This window comes from Pristiophorus japonicus, chromosome 7, assembly GCF_044704955.1.
Source record: "Pristiophorus japonicus isolate sPriJap1 chromosome 7, sPriJap1.hap1, whole genome shotgun sequence".
NCBI classification, from domain to species: Eukaryota; Metazoa; Chordata; class Chondrichthyes; family Pristiophoridae; genus Pristiophorus; species Pristiophorus japonicus.
This window is the reverse complement of record NC_091983.1, coordinates 33,085,626-33,104,039: the sequence shown is the minus strand read 5'-3', so window position 1 is coordinate 33,104,039 and position 18,414 is coordinate 33,085,626. Positions and strand designations below refer to the sequence as shown.

At 44.9% G+C, this 18,414-nt stretch overlaps 1 protein-coding gene across 3 annotated transcripts in view; it reads left to right on the top strand.

Moving 5' to 3' along the window:
* The window catches only part of fbxo9 (F-box protein 9), a 148,365-nt gene that overhangs the window by 24,763 nt on the left and 105,188 nt on the right, over positions 1-18,414 (top strand). For 2 of the 3 annotated variants that reach the window (XM_070884903.1, XM_070884905.1), the window contains exon 2: positions 3,149-3,229. In XM_070884903.1, the coding sequence (XP_070741004.1) occupies positions 3,149-3,229 (81 nt within the window). The remainder of the gene's footprint in view (positions 1-3,148; positions 3,230-18,414) is intronic. The other variant, XM_070884904.1, reaches the window with a different exon arrangement.

Here is an 18,414-nt window from a genome sequence, read left to right as displayed (position 1 = left end):
TCAGTGCTAGGACCCCAACTATTTATACTCTATATTAACGACTTGGAAGAAGGGACCGAGTGTAACATAGCCAAGTTTGCTGACGATACAAAGATGGGGGGAAAAGCAATGCGTGAGGGGGAGACAAAAACCCTGCAAAAGAACATAGGCTAAGTGAGTGGGCAAAAATTTGGCAGATAGAGTATAATGTTGGAAAGTGTGAAGTTATGCACTTTGGCAGAAAAAAATCGAAGAGCAAATTATTATTTAAATAGAGAAAAAGTGCTGCAGTACAGCAGGACCTGGGGGTCCTGGTGCATGAAACACAAACGGTTAATATGCAGGTACAGCAAGTGATCAGAAAGGCCAATGGAATCTTGGCCTTTATTGCAAAGGGGATGGAATATAAAAGCAGGGAAATTTTGCTACAGTTATACAGGGTATTGGTGAGGCCACACCTGGAATACTGCGTGCAGTTTTGATTTTCCTATTTAAGAAAGCATATACTTACATTGGAGGCAGTTCAGAGAAGGTTTACTAGGTTGATTCCAGAGATGAGGGGGTTGACTTATGAGGAAAGGTTGAGTAGGTTGGGCCTCTACTCAATGGAATTCAGAAGAATGAGAGGTGATCTTATCGAAACGTATAAGATTATGAGGGGGCTTGACAAGGTGGATGCAGAGAGGATGTTTCCACTGATAGTGGAGACTAGAACTAGGGGGCATAATCTTAGAATAACGGGCCGCCCATTTAAAACTGAAATGAGGAGGAATTTCTTCACTGAGGGTTGTAAATCAGTGGAATTCGCTGCCTCAGAGAGCTGTGGAAGCTGGATCATTGAATAAATTTAAGACAGAGATGGACAGTTTCTTAACCGATAAGGATTATGGGGAGCAGGAAGGGAAGTGGACCTGAGTCCACGATTGGATCAGCCATGGTCGTATTAAATGGCGGAGCAGGCTCGAGCGGCCGAACTGCTCCTATTTCTTCTGTTCTTAATGTCAATTGGAATGGGTAGTTGCAGCCTTTCAATTGATGAAGCAGGCAGAGAGGTCGAACTGGGTGCCATCACCTTACATATGAAAACTGATCCCATGCTTCTGGATGATGTTGCCAAAGAGTGGAATGTTAATGGTGAAAAGGAGGGGACCAAGGACAATCCCCTGGAGTACTTAATGAAGGGAGTACTTAATGAAGGGAGCACCAGAACAAAAAGCTTTTGGAGGAAATACAGGGGCCAAGTTTCGGCCTGAGTTGCTCCTGTTTTTTTGGAGCAACTGGTTTAGAATGGAGTATCTTAGAAATTTGAATTCTCGGCATTTAGTTTGCTCCAGTTCTAGTCAGTTAGAACAGTTTCACTTTGGAACAGAATTTTTTTTTTCAAAAGGGGGCATGTCTGGCCACTTACGCCTGTTTTCAAAGTTTAGGCAGTGAAAACTAACTTAGAATGGAGTAAGTGAAGATTTTTGTACGTTCGAAAAAACCTTGTCAACACTTTAGAAAATCAGGCGTAGGTTACAAATTAGGCGTAGGGAATGAGGGGGGGGGTTTAAAGGGAAGTTTATGAACATTAAACACTTCAGTTTTACAAATAAAGAGCCATCATCAATAATAAATGATAAATACATCAATAAATCAACCAATAAATCAATCAAAAAATTAATAAAAAATAAAAAAAATGTAAAAAATCAATAAATAAAACATTTTCTACTTACCGACTCAAGCACCGGGAGTCCTCCAACAGCGTGCTGGGACGGTCCTCCCAGTGTGTCTCTGTCAGTATCTCTATCTCTCTGTCTGTCTGTGTGTGTGTGTGTCTCACTCTCTGTCTGTCAGTGTCTGTGTTCTGACAGCGAGGAGATGGGGGGTGGGGGAGAAGGGGGGCGGAGGGGGAGAAGAGATGGGGGGGAGGATGTAGGGAGGGGAGGAGGGAGAGAGGAGGGAAGGAAGGAGAGGGGAGGGAGGGAGGGAGGGAAGGAAGGAAGGAGAGGGTGGGGGGAAGGGAGAGAAGGCTGAACGGCCGGGCTCAAGACCTCGGGCTGGATTTACAAGTAGGTGGCGTCGGGTCGCGGAGAAGGGTGAAGAGTCGCGGAGGTCCGGGGCAGTGGGGGGTGGGGAGCCTTATTCACGCAGCCCCAGTGAGGCCATTCGGCTAGAGCTAGGGGCTGTGTGCCTTCGGGCCCCTCCCACAGCTTTGGGCGCCTGGAGCTACTGCACATGCGCACCCACTGTAGCGCATGTGCAGAGGCCCCGGCACTGTTTTCAGCGCAGGGACCTGGCTCCGCCCCAACAGCTCGTGCTGCGCCGCGCCCAGCTCCAGAGGGCCTGCAGGGAGCCGGAGAATAGGTAAGTTTTTTTTAGGCGCACTTTCTGGCGCGAAAAACGGACGTCCAACGGCGCAGCCCGAAACTTGGGCCCATAGTGCCTGCATTGTAACAAGTAGGAGCGTAACCAGAAGACAGTAGTACCACGGATTACAGAAGAGTTGTATTGGAAAGGACAAAATGGTCAATGATGTTGAAGACGCTGAAGTAAAGGGGGCAGACAAACCATATATCTGTATTTTCATAATTCTTAAAAGACTAGATATTGATCAAAGCTGTCTCATCCCTGGCTATGATCTATTTTGATGTGGCCATTGCATAGGAGGTGTTCCAGGGAATAACATTGACATGTTTTAAAATGTTCCTGGGTCAGTTTTTCTATATAAATTAAAATATGGGAGTACTTGGAATAAAACATGCTCCCACTAGTTTTCCTTCTCTTTTAAGTACCTGTAGCTGATCAACACATCTTCATTTCTAAGTATTTAGGAGTAAAAGTCATTCTCCTGTATTCCATAAACATGGGGTTCATAGATTGTCATGTGATATTACATAAATTCCCTGCTTGATTCTGACGTTCAGTTTGTCTTGAACATTTGTTGTGTGTATACAATATGTTAGTATGTTCATGGTGACATACAGTAGTACTGTATTTTGGAGGTTCAAAAACATTTTTTTTAATTTAGCTATTCTGATCATCCACAATTGTATCATTGACTTTTCATTGCTTACAGAAAATATGGGTCTTCAACCCTTTTTTATTTAAAATTTGAAATCTTATTTGATTAGTGCATTTAGTTGATTTGCTACGTGTAGCTAAGAACAACAATTTGCTCTTCTATTAGCAGGTAGACAGTGAAAAAGAACACTATACTGGTGTCATTGATGCTGAAGAAAATGAAAGACCTGAAGAAGCAAACCTTCAGGTACAAACCTTACTTTGTTTTAAAAAAAATGAAATGTTTTTCATATTGCAACAGACCGTATCATTCTGCCAGAACTGTAGAGCACACGTGCGTTTACCAAAGAATTCTATTTTAAAAATATTTTGTTAGATTTTGATTATTAACTGTTTATGCAGTGACATCTTAAATAAAAATCCATGTGTAAATGTAAAAGAGAGAAAGGAAAAAAGACTCGCATGTATATCATGCTTTTCACAACTTCAGGACACCCCAAAGTGCTTTACAGCCAATGAAGTACTTTTGAAGAATAATCACTGTTGGAATGTAGGAAACGGGCAGCCAATTGGTCACAGCAAGGTCCTGCAAACAGCAATGAGAAAATGACCAGACAATCTGTTTTACTGATGTTGGTTGAAGGATAAATATTGACCACGACACTGGGGAGAACTTCGCAGTTCTTTTTCAAAATAGTGCTGTGGGGTCTCCGCCAAAGAAGGTAGGCAGGGCCTCGGTTTAACATCTCAATTGGCATCTCATTATTGAATTGGAGTGTCAGCCTAGATTTTGTGCTCAAATCTACTGAGTGGAACAACCTATTGACTCAGGCAAGAGTGTTAGATCTTCGCCACGATTGACTCACCATGTACCATTGTAAATTACTGTAGATTAGATTTTCTGATTGGCTTTTAACACCAGTATTAACTTCTTTGAAACGAATGGGTTAATGCCATGTTAAAGTGACGCCGTTTGAAAAATCAAAAATTGGTGTGATCCTTATATATCCATGTGTAATGTTCTAGATTCACATAATAAAAGTTCACATTTCAGTTGTTGCTTTCAGTTGTTGCTTCTGTCATAATTATATGATGATCATAACTAACAAAAATACAAGTTTTCTATTATGGTGTTAGACTTTATTTTGAATCTCAGTCTTGATGTATATTTGTAATCCGCTTTACCTGAGGTTTTGCCAACCTTAGCTGAATTGTTAATGGAAGATGAGAAAATGGGGAGCTAGAGAGAGGGGACAAGGTAGGGTATTCCACACTTCTCCAATGTGCCTCTTGGTAGATTGACCAATGAATAGGGTTAATGATGTTCATGGATTGTTCTGATTTCCGAGCTGAAAATGTTGACTTGGATATGTGGGTCTAATTGAAGGGGATTAGCATTCAATTTATTGTGATTTCAAAAGTTTGGTTGCGGATATTATCTTGTATTAGTTTGCCTTTTAAATTGGTACTAGTCAGTCTATTGTACAAGGCAGGCCAACACCAAATGCAGCCTTCAAGTGAAATGAAGTGGAGTTAGAGGGCAGGTGATAATTGGAGCACGGCATTCAGGTAATTAGCAAAGTAGGAAGCAGAGAAGTAGAGTTGGTTGGAACATGAGTTTCTCCACACTGCAGGCTGAGGATCTGGGGCTTGTAAAATTGAGGTGCTGAAGTGACATTGCTGGTTGGAGGATGTAAATACAGCATGTCAAGTTTACATTGTCAGTTTCTGTTATACATGTGGACATAAGAATTTATAATGAAAAGTTCACACAAATGTGACAGACAAAAATCTTATATCTGTGTCCGTCCTGTTATTTTAAATATATACTGGATGTTTTATTTCAGTTCCTGTGTATCGGAAATATTAAAGCTTGTGGTGGTAGGGGGATCATGCTTACATGGGAGATTAGTTGAGGGAAGATCGTATACAATTGAAGGAGGTGCCACACTAGAAACCAGTTATATAAATACTAGATTTCACGGCATTGCATTATGTTTAGATTCCAGTTCTGTGATAATTGAACTCTGATATTAACATCCTTGTCCTTATTTTCAAATCCTCCCATGGCTTTTAAGTACCCTATTTATGAGATCTGCACCAATCTTATGTCCCTGGTCAATTTTTCTAACTCCAAATTACTGGATCATCAGGGATTGCCCTTTTAGCCACTGCATCCCTGCTCTCTGGAATTATGTCTTAAAACATGCTTGTATTGCTATGTCTCTCCGTATATTCAAAAATGTCTTGAAGACTTATTTCTTCTCCCATGTCTTCGACCTCCTCTGCTCCAAATGCCACCTTTTCGTGATTGGTGTCCACTTATTCTTGTGTAAAGTGCTCTGAGATGTTATTTTTTCCATGAGGAACCATACGTAAATTCAGGTTTTGTCAAGATGTCACTGCTGTCCGTCAATAAGCAAACTTGTACATACCAAGGTCATGAATTTCACAGATATAAACATTTAAATTTAGTAATTATTATGCATTGTGTGTTTACTTAATTTCTGTACCATGTACCCACTTTCCAACCAACGGGGCAATTAACAAGTTCCTACCAAGATAAGAACATAAGAATTAGGAGCAGAAGTAGGCCATACGGCCCTTTTGAGCCTGCTGTGCCATTCAATAAGATCATAGCTGATCTTCAACCTCAGCTGCTCTTACCTGACCAATCCTTAGATCCTTTGATTCCCCTAAAATCCAAGATGATACAGTAATGCTTAGTAACTGGATGGCTCTGGCCATCTGTGAGCCGACATTCCCTTCCATGTTCTCATTAAATAGTTCAATGTAAGAGCTCCATCTCTGTTTAACACATCTCCAAATGAAAATCACCAATTCAAGTCAAAGAGCTGCTGTTCTTTTTCCCATCATTTGTGTCACACACATCTGGTTAGCGAGATCATTGTAAGGTTTGTAACTGAGAATTTGCATTACTCACAGAGCTAGAAGTTAATTTTGGTTTGACAATTCATATAGACATTGTGGATGTAGTATAATGTGACTTTTTAATCCGTAATTGTATGTTGCCTGTATAGAACAAAAGTTCTGTGTCTGCAGACCTGAAGGGTGTGAGAAACGTTCTCGGGCTTGAGAAAGGATTAGACCTGCCAATAGGGCAGAAAGAATACAGTTTGGCACACGTCACAAGTTCAGATTAAGAAATCTCTTCAGACCATTTGATCTGTTTTTTCTAGAATACCAAACCCATCATCGTTATGTTATAGAAACATAGAAAATTAGTGCAGGAGTAGGCCATTTGGCCCTTCGAGCCTGCACCATCATTCAATAAGATCATGGCTGCTTTCTCTCCATATTCCTTGATCCCTATAGCCATAAGAGCCATATCTAACTCCCTCTTGAATATATCCAACGAACTGGCATTAACAACTCTCTGCGATAGGGAATTCCACAGGTTAACAACTCTGAATTAAGACGTTTCTCCTCATCTCAGTCCTAAATGGCTTACCCCTTATCCTTAGACTGTGTCCTCTGGTTCTGGACTTCCCCAACATCGGGAACATTCTCCCTGCATCTAACCTGTCCAGTCCTGTCAGAATTTTATATGTTTCTATGAGATCCCCTCTCATCCTTCTAAACTCCAGTGATTACAGGCCCAGTCGATCCAGTCTCTCCTCATGTCAGTCCTGCCATCCCAGTCTGGTGAGCCTTCGCTGCTCTCACTCAATAGCAAGAACGTCCTTCCTCAGATTAGGAGACCAAAACTGAACACAATATTCCAGGTAAGGCCTCACCAAGGCCCTGTGCAACTGCAGTAAGACCTCTCTGCTTCAATACTCAAATCCCCTAGCTATCAAGGCCAACATAACATTTGCCACCTTCACCATCTGCTGTGCCTGCATGCCAACTTTCAATGACTGATGTACCATGACACCCAGGTCTCTGCACCTCCCCTTTTCCTAATCTGCCATTCAGATAATAGTCTGCCTTCGTGTTTTTGCCACCAAAGTGGATAACCTCACATTTATCCACATTATACTGCATCTGCCATGTATTTGCCCACTCAACTAACCTGTCTAAGTCACCCTACAGCCTCTTAGCGTCCTCCTCACAGCTCACATCGCCACCCAGCTTAGTATCATCTGCAAACTTGGAGATATTACACTCAATTCCTTCATCTAAATCATGAATGTATATTGTAAATAGCTGGGTTCCCAGCACTGAGCCCTGCGGCACCGCACTCGTCACTGCCTGCCATTCAGAAAAGGACCCGTTTATCCCGACTCTCTGCTTCCTGTCTGCCAACCAGTTCTCTATCCACATCAGTACATTACCCCCAATACCATGTGCTTTAATTTTGCACACCAATGTCTTGTGTGGGACCTTGTCAAAAGCCTTTTGAAAGTCCAAATACACCACATCCACTGGTTCTCCCTTGTCCTCTCTACTAGTTACATCCTCAAAAAATTCCAGATTTGTCAAGCACGATTTCCCTTTCATAAATCCATGCTGACTTGGACCGATCCTGTCACTGCTTTCCAAATGCGCTGCTATTTCATCTTTAATAATTGATTCCAACATTTTCCCCACGACTGATGTCAGGCTAACCGGCCTATAATTACCCGTTTTCTCTCTCCTTTTTTAACAAGTGATGTTACATTAGCTACCCTCCAGTCCATCGGAACTGATCCAGAGTCGATAGACTGTGAGAAAATGATCACCAATGCATCCACTATTTCTAGGGCCACTTCCTTAAGTACTCTGGGATGCAGACTATCAGACCCCGGGGATTTATCGGCCTTCAATGCCATCAATTTCCCGCCTAATAAGGATTTCCTTCAGTTCCTCCTTCTCACTGGAGCCTCGGTCCCCTAGTATTTCCGGAAGGTTATCTGTGTCTTCCTTCGTGAAGACAGAACCAAAGTATTTGTTCAACTGGTCTGCCATTTCTTTGTTCCCCATTATAAATTCACCTGATTCTGACTGCAAGGGACCTATGTTTGTCTTCACTAATCTTTTTCTTTTCACATATCTTTTGAAGATTTTGCAGTCAGTTTTTATGTTCCCAGCAAGCTTCCTCTCGTACTCTATTTTTCCCCTCCTAATTAAACCCTTTGTCCTCCTCTGCTGAATTCTAAATTTCTCCCAGTTCTCAGGTTTGTTGCTTTTTCTTGCCAATTTATATGCTTCTTCCTTGGATTTAACACTATCCTTAATTTCCCATGTTAGCCATGGTTGAGCCACCTTCCCCGTTTTATTTTTACTCCAGACCGGGATGAACAATTGTTGAAGTTCATCCATGTGATCTTTAAATGTTTGCCATTGCCTATCCTCCGTCAGCCCTTTTAGTATCATTCACCAGTCTATACTAACCAATTCACGTCTCATACCATCGAAGTTACCTTTCCTTAAGTTCAGGACCCTAGTCTCTTAATTAACTGTGTCACTCTCCATCTTAATAAATAATTCTACCATATTGTGGTCACTCTTCCCCAAGGAGCCTCGCACAACAAGATTGCTAATTAGTCCTTTCTCATTACACATCACCCAGTCTAGGATGGTCAGCCCTCTAGTTGGTTCCTTGACATATTGGTCTAGAAAACCATCCCTAATACACTCCAGGAAATCCTCCTCCAACGTATTGCTACCAGTTTGGTTAGCCCAATCAATATGTAGATTAAAGTCGCCCATGATAACTGCTGTACCTTTATTGCACACATCTCTAATTTCTTGTTTGATGCTGTCCCCAACCTCACTACTACTGTTTCGTGGTCTGTACACAACTCCCACTAGCGTTTTCTGCCCTTTGGTATTCCGCAGTTCCACCCATACAGATTCCACATCATCCAAGCTAATGTCCTTCCTTACTATTGCGTTAATTTCCTCTTTCACCAGCAATGCTACCTCACCTCCTTTTCCTTTCTGTCTATCCTTCCTGAATGTTGAATACCCCTGGATGTTGAGTTCCCAGCCTTGGTCACCCTGGAGCCATGTCTCTGTGATGCCAATTATATCATATTCGTTAATTGCTGCTTGTGCAGCTAGTTGTGTTTTTTAAACAAGTCCAATATCTTGGCTACATCCACCCTTTCTGGCAACGTTTGCCAATTGTCTTTGTGTACTTCCTCCTGTCTGTCCTAAATGTTTCTTCTCAGATCTGAATCTTTGCTCTCTTGTTGCTCTCCTTGCCCCACATTCTGATTGGGTGTAAATTATTTTTTAAAAAGGGCAATTTCAGAAATTTTGTTCTGGACTTCAAATTGTTTATGCTTTCTGTGGGAATATCATTTGCTTCCTTGTGTACAGACTTGAACTTGATTTTGTGGCAGTTTTTAAAGTGGCTCAACCCGAGAGGAAAAAAAAGAGTTGGTTCCACATTCTTCAGCAGGACACAGGGTCAGACAATAACAACTTGCATTTATACAACATCAAAATGTCCCAAGACACTTCACGAAAGCCTGAGGCAAATGGTTGTCAAGCCAAAGAACCAGAGATTAGGAGGGATGCCCAAAGGTTTGGACAAAGAGGTGTGTTTAAGGAGGAACAGGTGGTGGAGTGACTGAGGGATTAAGGGAAGGAATTCCAGAGAGTCGAAGCAAGGCAGCTGAAGGCCCAGCCACCATTGCTGAAGGGAGGTGGGGTGCTAAAGCAGGTCACAGATAGGGAGGGGTGAAGCCATGATGGATTTAAACACAAGATGAAGGATTTTAAATTTGAAGCCCAAGCAAGTTAGCTGCTCTGTTGATAATGCAGTTCAATTTGAATCAAGGGGGTGATTTCGTTTTTGCTGAGAGCATTTTAATTTGAATTAACTAATAAATCAAATTAAGAGGTAAGAATTAAGCAACACATTTTCAATGAGGCGTTCTTGCATGATTTTGATTTTAAAAAAAAGACATTTGGAATAAAACAACTTTGAATTGATTGCAACTTTAAACATTAGTATAGTAGATATTAATGTAATTTATTGACTCTTTTCAACATGAATGGTTTTAAGGTATTTTAAAATAGTATACATGTTTATTCTGAGTATTTGTTAATTTATGTCAATTATGTTAATTTTTCAATATTTTTAAATTGAAATCATTTCACAAGCAGTTTCCACGTGATAAAAAACGGGCGCCCCTCCGAGCTGGGCGCCCGTTTTTCGCGCCTATAACGGCGCCGGAAAAAAACCGAGCGATTCTGGAGCGTTCTGCAGCTCCTTGTCTGCTTGGCGCGGCGCCCAGGGGGGCGGAGCCTACACTCGTGCCGATTTTGTAAGTGGGAGGGGGCGGGTACTATTTAAATTAGTTTTTTTCCTGCCGGCAACGCTGCACGTGCGCGTTGGAGCGTTCGCGCATGCTCAGTGTGAAAAAAACATTGGCACTCGGCCATTTTTGTAGTTCTTTGTAGCTGTTTAGTTTTTGAATATTTTTTTAATAAAAGTACATTGCCATCAGCACAGAGGCTTCTTGTAGCAGTGAGAAGGCTGCAGGAAGCCTCAGAAAGTTGAGGCAGCCGTTTCCCGATGACCTCCCCCTTTTGCCGTTGGGAAATGGCTCCTCAATTTCTGAGGCTTCCTGCAGCCTTCTCTCTTTCCCGCCAGCCGTCTGGAACGGCTCCATTCCCTCCCCACCCCCCCCGCGTTCAGTCGGCTCCCTTCCCTCTCTTCCCCCCCCCCCCCCCCCCCTGCGTTCGGTCGGCTCCCTCGTTTTTTGAGGCTTGCTGCACCATTCTCCCTGGCTGAAGCACTTTCACACAGGTAGGAAGATGGTTTGTTTAATCTTTTCTTTGCTTATAAATGTTTATTCAGGTTGTATTTATTTGTATAATATTTGTATAAGTATAAATAAGGATTGATTGTAGAATTTAATGAGTTCCCTTCCCCCCCCCCCCACCTCGTTCTGGACGCCTGATTTGTAACCTGCGCCTGATTTTTTAATGTGTAGAACAGGATTTTTCAGTTCTTCAAAAATCTTCACTTGCTCCATTCTACTTTAGTTTGGAGTACATTTTCACTGTGGAAACTTTCAAATCAGGCGTCAGTGGCCGGACACGCCCCCTTTTGAAGAAAAAATTCTGTTCCAAAGTAGAACTGTTCTACCTGACTAGAACTGCAGAAATAAAAATGTGGAGTATTGCAAATTCTAAGATAGTCCGTTCTCCACCAGTTGCTCCTAAAAATCAGGCGCAAATCATGTGGAAACTTGGGCCCTATGTTCCTTAAAGTGGCTCTTTAGTCTGTCTATTGCAGTCATCCCTTTTCTGGCACGACTGAAATAAGGCTTAGTTTGTGTGAATGTGTGTTTTTATGATGTGTAATAGAATCTCTTCGACCAAACAGATTGTAAAACCAAGGGCTGCTGTTGATTCCACAGTTCAGCTGTGATCTGTTGTGCATCCACCAGCAGATCAAAACATATTTTCTCAGCACCTTTTGCTGAAATGAATGCTGACTGTCATCGAGTACCCAATTTATACTTTATACGTCTATGTTTCAAAGCAGCAAATCTGCCAACTGACCCTGTGCAGTGTCATGGGGAGATGTACTATTACCAGGATGGATAACTGGTATGTCATGAGCTGCATATGCCTCTTCTGGTGCTAAAGTGCAGCTATTTGAAACCTTTTTGGAAAACGAGACTTGCCCATGCCCTCAATTCCAATGTGAAAAGTGTAGAATAACAAAAGACAAAATCTGCCATAACAAAGCTATCTTTCCATTTTGGCTTCGATAAGCTATATATATGTTGTGATGTTGCCAAGGATGGCACTAATTTTATTACTGTAACCCAGCAGTAAGTATGTGTATATATATTATACACACACATATTTACTGCTGGATTACAGTAAGAAAATTCGTGCCATCCTTGGCTACATCACAACATGCTAATGAAGGAAGGGAGCCCAAACTCGGGTATCACCTTTTGCAAAAGCAAAGCTTTTCTTTTTATGGTGATGGTATTGTTCGGAAATACATTTTTTATCAAACCTGTGTTCATTTCGTTGATTTTATTAAGAATTTGATGTATTAAATTCAATGGGAGTGAAATTGGGCTCCTTTGTGCCTCCCATTAGCGCTTTTGGGGGGTGCTAATGAGGCACAAATGGTTGTGCAACCACGATCAGCAAATCCCGCCACATTCAGCAGCAGTTTTGAGGCAGCGCTACAGTGTTGCACCCCAATCTCCTTCGCCCAGAGATCGTGATGTTGCGCCCCAGATCTGAAATTGCGTTTCATCCCCTGCGGCATTGCCGGACGAAAACACCATCCGCTGCAGGAGGCATGCATTGGGCAGCCGGCAACTTCGGGGATGATACTTAAAGACAAAGTGACCGAGCTAAGTTTTTAAAAAAAAAAACTACCTTCTCTCTCGCAGGTTTTTTCGCGGGTTCCTGCCTGCAATCGATCAGCCCGGCACTCTGCTTGAGTGCCGGTCTGATTGGGTGGTTTTGCGGCTGCCATTGTGAAGAAGTTGAGTTTTTCTTTGCAGAGCATGTCGTAAATGGCCCTTCCCTTTAAGGGAGGGAAGGAATCTTCCAACGTGGCAGCTCTACACAGCCCAGTGTACACCGCTGCTCCATTCACTGCCCTGTCTGCTGCTGATTGTGCTTCAGGAAGGAAATGGCGCCTGGCGCTAATTTTTCAAACTTTTAAAAGTTAGCGCTCCAAACAGGTTGCTCCCCAATTTCTTCCCTCGTATTTTTAGTGGAGGTGTTAACCTGTTTAAATTAGATGGCTTAAAACTGTTGTCAAAATAATAGGCACAGCAATGTCAGTACTTCTTGGACCTGTGCATATCCAATCTTCAGGTTGAGAAGCTTCAGATGTCTAACATAGAAACATTGGGCCCAAGTTTCCACATGATTTGCGCCTGATTTTTAGGAGCAACTGGTGGAGAACGGACTATTTTAGAAATTGCAATTCTCCACATTGTTTTTTCTGCAGTTCTCGTCAGGTAGAACAGTTCTAGTTTAGAACAGAATTTTTTCTTCAAAAGAGGGCGTGTCCGGCCACTGACGCCTGATTTGAAAGTTTCCACAGTGAAAATGTACTCCAAACTAAAGTAGAATGGAGCCAGTGAAGATTTTTATAGAACTGAAAAAACCTGTTCTACACATTAAAAAATTAGGCATCCAGAAGGAGGGGGGGGGGAAGGGAACTCATTAAATTCAACAATAAATCCCTATTTATACTTGTACAAATATTATACAAATAAATCCAACCTGAATAAACATTTATAAGCCAAGAAAAGATTAAATAAACCATCTTCCTACCTGTGTGAAAGTGCTTCAGGCAGGGAGAATTCTGCAGTCGTTCGTGTCGCTGAGCGGGAGGGAGAGAGAGAGGGGGGGGAAGAGAGAGGGGTGGGGAGGAGAGAGGGAGGGGGAGAGAGGAAGGGGGGGAGGGGGAGAGAGGAAGGGGGAGAGAGGGAGGGAGGGGGAGGGAGGGAGAGAGGAAGGGGGAGAGAGGGAGGGAGGGGGAGGGAGGGAGAGAGAGAGCGGGGGCCGGGGGGAGAGCGGGTCTCGGGTCGGGGCGGGGGGAGCGGGTGTCGGGGCGGGGGGAGCGGGTCTCGGGTCGGGGCGGGGGGAGGGGGGGAAGCGGGTGTCGGGTCGGGTCTGGTCGGCGGCAGCGGGGAGGGGGGGAAGCGGGTGTCGGGGAGCGGGTGTCGGGTCAGGGTGGGGGAGTGGGTGTCGGGGCGGGGGAGCGGGTCTCGGGTCGAGGGGGGGGAGCAGGTGTCGGGTCTCGGGTCGGCGGTGGGGGGGGGGGGGGAGTGGGTGTCGGGTCTGGTCGGCGGGGGGGGGGGGAGCGGGTGTCGGGTCGGCGGGGGGGGGGGAGGAGCGGGTGTCGGGTCGGCGGGGGGGGGGGGGGAGCGGGTGTCGGGCCTGGTCGGCGGGGGGGGGGGGGAGCGGGTGTCGGGTCGGCGGGGGGGGGGGGGGGAGCGGGTGTCGGGTCGGCGGGGGGGGGGGGAGTGGGTGTCGGGTCGGCGGGGGGGGGGGGGAGCGGGTGTCGGGTCGGCGGGGGGGGGGGGGGGGGAGCGGGTGTCGGGCCTGGGGGGCGGGGGGAAGCGGGTGTCGGGTCTTGTCGGGGGCGGGGAGCAGGAGCTGGCCGTGGGAGGAGCCTTATTCACGCAGCCTCAGTGAGGCCATTCAGCCAGGGCTAGGGGCTGCGTGCTTCGGGCCCCTCCCACACAGTTCGGCGCCTGGAGCTGCTGCACTTGCGTGCCGACTGTAGCGCACATGTGCAGAGGTCCCGGCACTGTTTTCAGCGCCGGGACCTGGCTCCGCCCCCCCCCCCACAGCTCGTGCTGTCTGCGCCGAGGGCCAGAGGACCTGCAAGTAGATGGAGAATACCGAGGATTTTTTTAGGCGCGAAAAACGGGCGCCCAGCTCGGAGGGGCGCCCGTTTTCTTTCTTGTGGAAACTTGGGCCCATAGAAATTTACAGCGCAGAAGGAGACCATTTCGACCCATTGTGTCCACGCCGGCCGACAAAGAGCCGCACTGCCCTCGGTCAGCAGCCCTGAAGAATAGCTCCTGATTGAAAAGTGTTGTTAGGAGGAGGTAAAGAGAAACTGGAATCAAAAGAAGTTCTAGACTACAAGTGTAACTAAAATATGCATTCAGTCTGTCTTTAGGGATCATGGAGGCATCTTTAAAAATTAGATTTTCTAATCAAATGTATATTCTCATGGCCAATGAACAGATTGATTGTGAGTGAGAGGGAGGTTTCATAGAGGAAGGGTCCACAGCCAGATAGGGAATGGAAGACCAACAGGAAGAGCAGTGCAGGGAAGGTAGTGCAGGGGTCCCCTGCGGTCATCCCCCTGCAAAACTGATACACCGCTTTGGGTACTGTTGAGGGGGATGACTCATTAGGGGAGAGCAGCAGCAGCCAAGTTCATGGCACCGTGGCTGGCTCTGCTGCACAGGAGGGCAGGAAAAAGAGTGGGAGAGCGATAGTGATAGGGGATTCAATTGTAAGGGGAATAGATAGGCATCAACCGAGACTCCAAGATGGTATGTTGCCTCCCTGGTGCAAGGGTCAAGGATGTCTCGGAGCGGGCGCAGGACATTCTGAAAAGGGAGGGTGAACAGCCAGTTGTCGTGATGCATATAGGTACCAACGATATAGGTAAAAAACGGGATGAGGTCTTACGAGACGAATTTCGGGAGCTAGGAGTTAAATTAAAAAGTAGGATCTCAAAAGTAGTAATCTCAGGATTGCGACCAGTGCCACGTGCTAGTCAGAGTAGGAATCGCAGGATAGCTCAGATGAATACGTGGCTTGAGAAATGGTGCAGAAGGGAGGGATTCAAATTCCTGGGACATTGGAACCGGTTCTGGGGGAGGTGGGACCAGTACAAACCGGACGGTCTGCACCTGGGCAGGATCGGAACCAATGTCCTAGGGGAAGTGTTTGCTAGTGCTGTTGGGGAGGAGTTAAACTAATATGGCAGGGGGATGGGAACCTATGCAGGGAGACAGAGGGTAATAGAATGGGGAAAGAAGCAAAAGATAGAAAGGAGAATAGTAAAAGTGGAGGGCAGAGAAACCCAAAGCAAAAAGGGCCACATTACAGCAAGATTCAAAAGGGGCAAAGTGTGTTAAAAAGACAAGCCTGAAGGCTCTGTGCCTCAATGCGAGGAGTATTCGGAATAAGGTGGATGAATGAACTGCACAGATAGCAGTTAACGGATACAATGTGATTGGCATCACGGAGACATGGCTCCAGGGTGACCAAGGCTGGGAACTCAACATCCAGGGGTATTCAGCATTTAGGAAGGATAGACAGAAAGGAAAAGGAGGTGGGATGGCGTTGCTGGTTAAGGAGGAAATCAATGCAATTGTAAGGAAGGACATTAGCCTGGATGATGTGGAATCGGTATGTGTGGAGCTGCGGAATTCCAAAGGGCAGAAAATGCTATTGGGAGTTGTGTATAGACCACCAAATAGTAGTAGTGAGGTTGGGGACAGCATCAAACAAGAAATAAGGGATGTGTGCAATAAGGGTACAGCAGTAATCATGGGCGACTTTAATCTACATATAGATTGGGCTAACCTAACTGGTAGCAATGCGGTGGAGGAGGATTTCCTGGAGTGTATTAGGGATGGTTTTCTAGACCAATATGTCGAGGAACCAACCAGGGAGCTGGCCATCCTAGACTGAGTGATGTGTAATGAGAAGGGACTAATTAGCAATCTTGTTGTGTGAGGCCCTTTGGGGAAAAGTGACCATAATATGGTCGAATTATTTATTAAGATGGAGAGTGACAAAGTTAATTCAGAAACTAGGGTCCTGAACTTAAGGGAAGGTAACTTCGACGGTATGAAGTGTGAATTGGCTAGAATAGACTGGCAGAGGATACTTAAAGTGTTGACGGTGGATAAGCAGTGGCAAACATTTAAAGATCACATGGATGAACTTCAGCAATTGTACATCCCTGTCTGGATAATAAAATAAAACTGGGAAGGTGGCTCAACCATGGTTAACAAGGGAAATTAAGGATCGTGTTAAAACCAAGGAAGAGGCATATAAATTGGCTAGAAAAAGCAACAAACCTGAGGACTGGGAAAAATTTAGAATTCAACAGAGGAGGACTAAAGGTTTAATTAAGAAGGGAAAAATAGAGTACGAGAGGAAGCTTGCAGGGAACATAAAAACTGACTGCAAAAGCTTCTATAAATATGTGAAGAGAAGATTAGTAAAGACAAACGTAGGTCCCTTGCAGTCGGATTCAGGTGAAATTTAATGGGGAACAAAGAAATGGCAGACCAATTGAACCAATACTTCGGTTCTGTCTTCACAAAGGAAGATATAAATAACCTTCCGAATGTAGTAGGGGACAGTGGGTCCAGTGAGAATGAGGAACTGAAAGATATCCTTATTAGGCAGGAAATTGTGTTAGGGAAATTGATGGGATTAAAGGTCGATAAATCCCCGGGTCCTGATAGTCTGCATCCCAGAGTACTTAAGGAAGTGGCCCTAGAAATAGTGGATGCATTGGTCATCATTTTCCAACAATCTATTGACTCTGGATCAGTTCCTATAGACTGGAGGGTAGCTAATGTAACGCCACTTTTTTAAAAAGGAGGGAGAGAGAAAGAGGGTAATTATAGACCGGTTAGCCTGACATCAGTAGTGGGGAAATTGTTGGAATCAATCATTAAGAATGAAATCGCAGCCCATTTGGAAAGCAGTGACAGGATCGGACCGAGTCAGCATGGATTTATGAAAGGGAAATCATGCTTGACGAATCTTCTGGAATTTTTTGAGGATAGTAGAGTGGACAAGGGAGAACCAGTGGATGTGGTGTATTTGGACTTTCAAAAGGCTTTGACAGGGTCCCGCACAAGAGGTTGGTGTACAAGAGCAAGGCGCATGGTATTGGGGGTAATGTACTGACGTGGATGGAGAGCTGGTTGGCAGACAGGAAGCAGAGAGTCGGGATAAACTGGTCCTTTTCAGAATGGCAGGCAGTTACTAGTGGGGTGCCGCAGGGCTCAGTGCTGGGACCCCAGCTCTTTACAATATACATTAACGATTTGGATGAAAGAATAGAGTGTAATATCTCCAAGTTTGCAGATGACACTAAACTGGGTGGCGGTGTGAGCTGTGAGGTGGACGCTAAGAGGCTGCAGGGTGACTTGGACAGATTAGGTGAGTGGGCAAATACATGGCAGATGCAGTATAATGTGGATAAATGTGAGGTTATCCATTTTGGGGGCAAAAACACGAAGGCAGAATATTATCTGAATGGCGGCAGACTAGAAAAAGGGGAGGTGTAACGAGACCTGGGTGTCATGGTTCATCAGTCACTGAAAGTGGGCACGCAGGTACAGCAGGCGGCGAAGAAGGCAAATGGTATGTTGGCCTTCATAGCTAGGGGATTTGAATATAGGAGCAGAGAGGTCTTCCTGCAGTTGTGCAGGGCCTTAGTGAGGCCCCACCAGGAATAATGTGTTCAGTTTTGGTCTCCTAGTCTGAGGAAGGACATTCTTGCTATTGAGGGAGTGCAGCTAAGGTTCACCAGACTGATTCCAGGGATGGCTGGGCTGTCATATGAGGAGAGACTGGATCAACTGGGCCTTTATTCACTGGAGTTTAGAAGGATGAGAGGGGATCTCATAGAAACATATAAGATTCTGACGGGACGGGACAGGACTGGACAGGTTAGATGCGGGAAGAATGTTCTCGATGTTGGGGAAGTCTAGAACCAGGAGATGTAGTCTTAGAATAAGGGATAGGCCATTTAGGACTGAGATGTGGAGAAACTTCTTCACTCAGAGTTGTTGACCTGTGGAATTCCCTGCCGCAGAGTGTTGTTGATGCCAGTTCATTGGATATATTCAAGAGGGAGTTAGATATTGCCCTTACGATTAAGGGGATCAAGGGGTATGGAGAGAAAGCAGGAAAGGGGTACTGAAGGAATGATTAGCCATGATCTTATTGAATGGCGGTGCAGGCTCGAAGGGCCGAATGGCC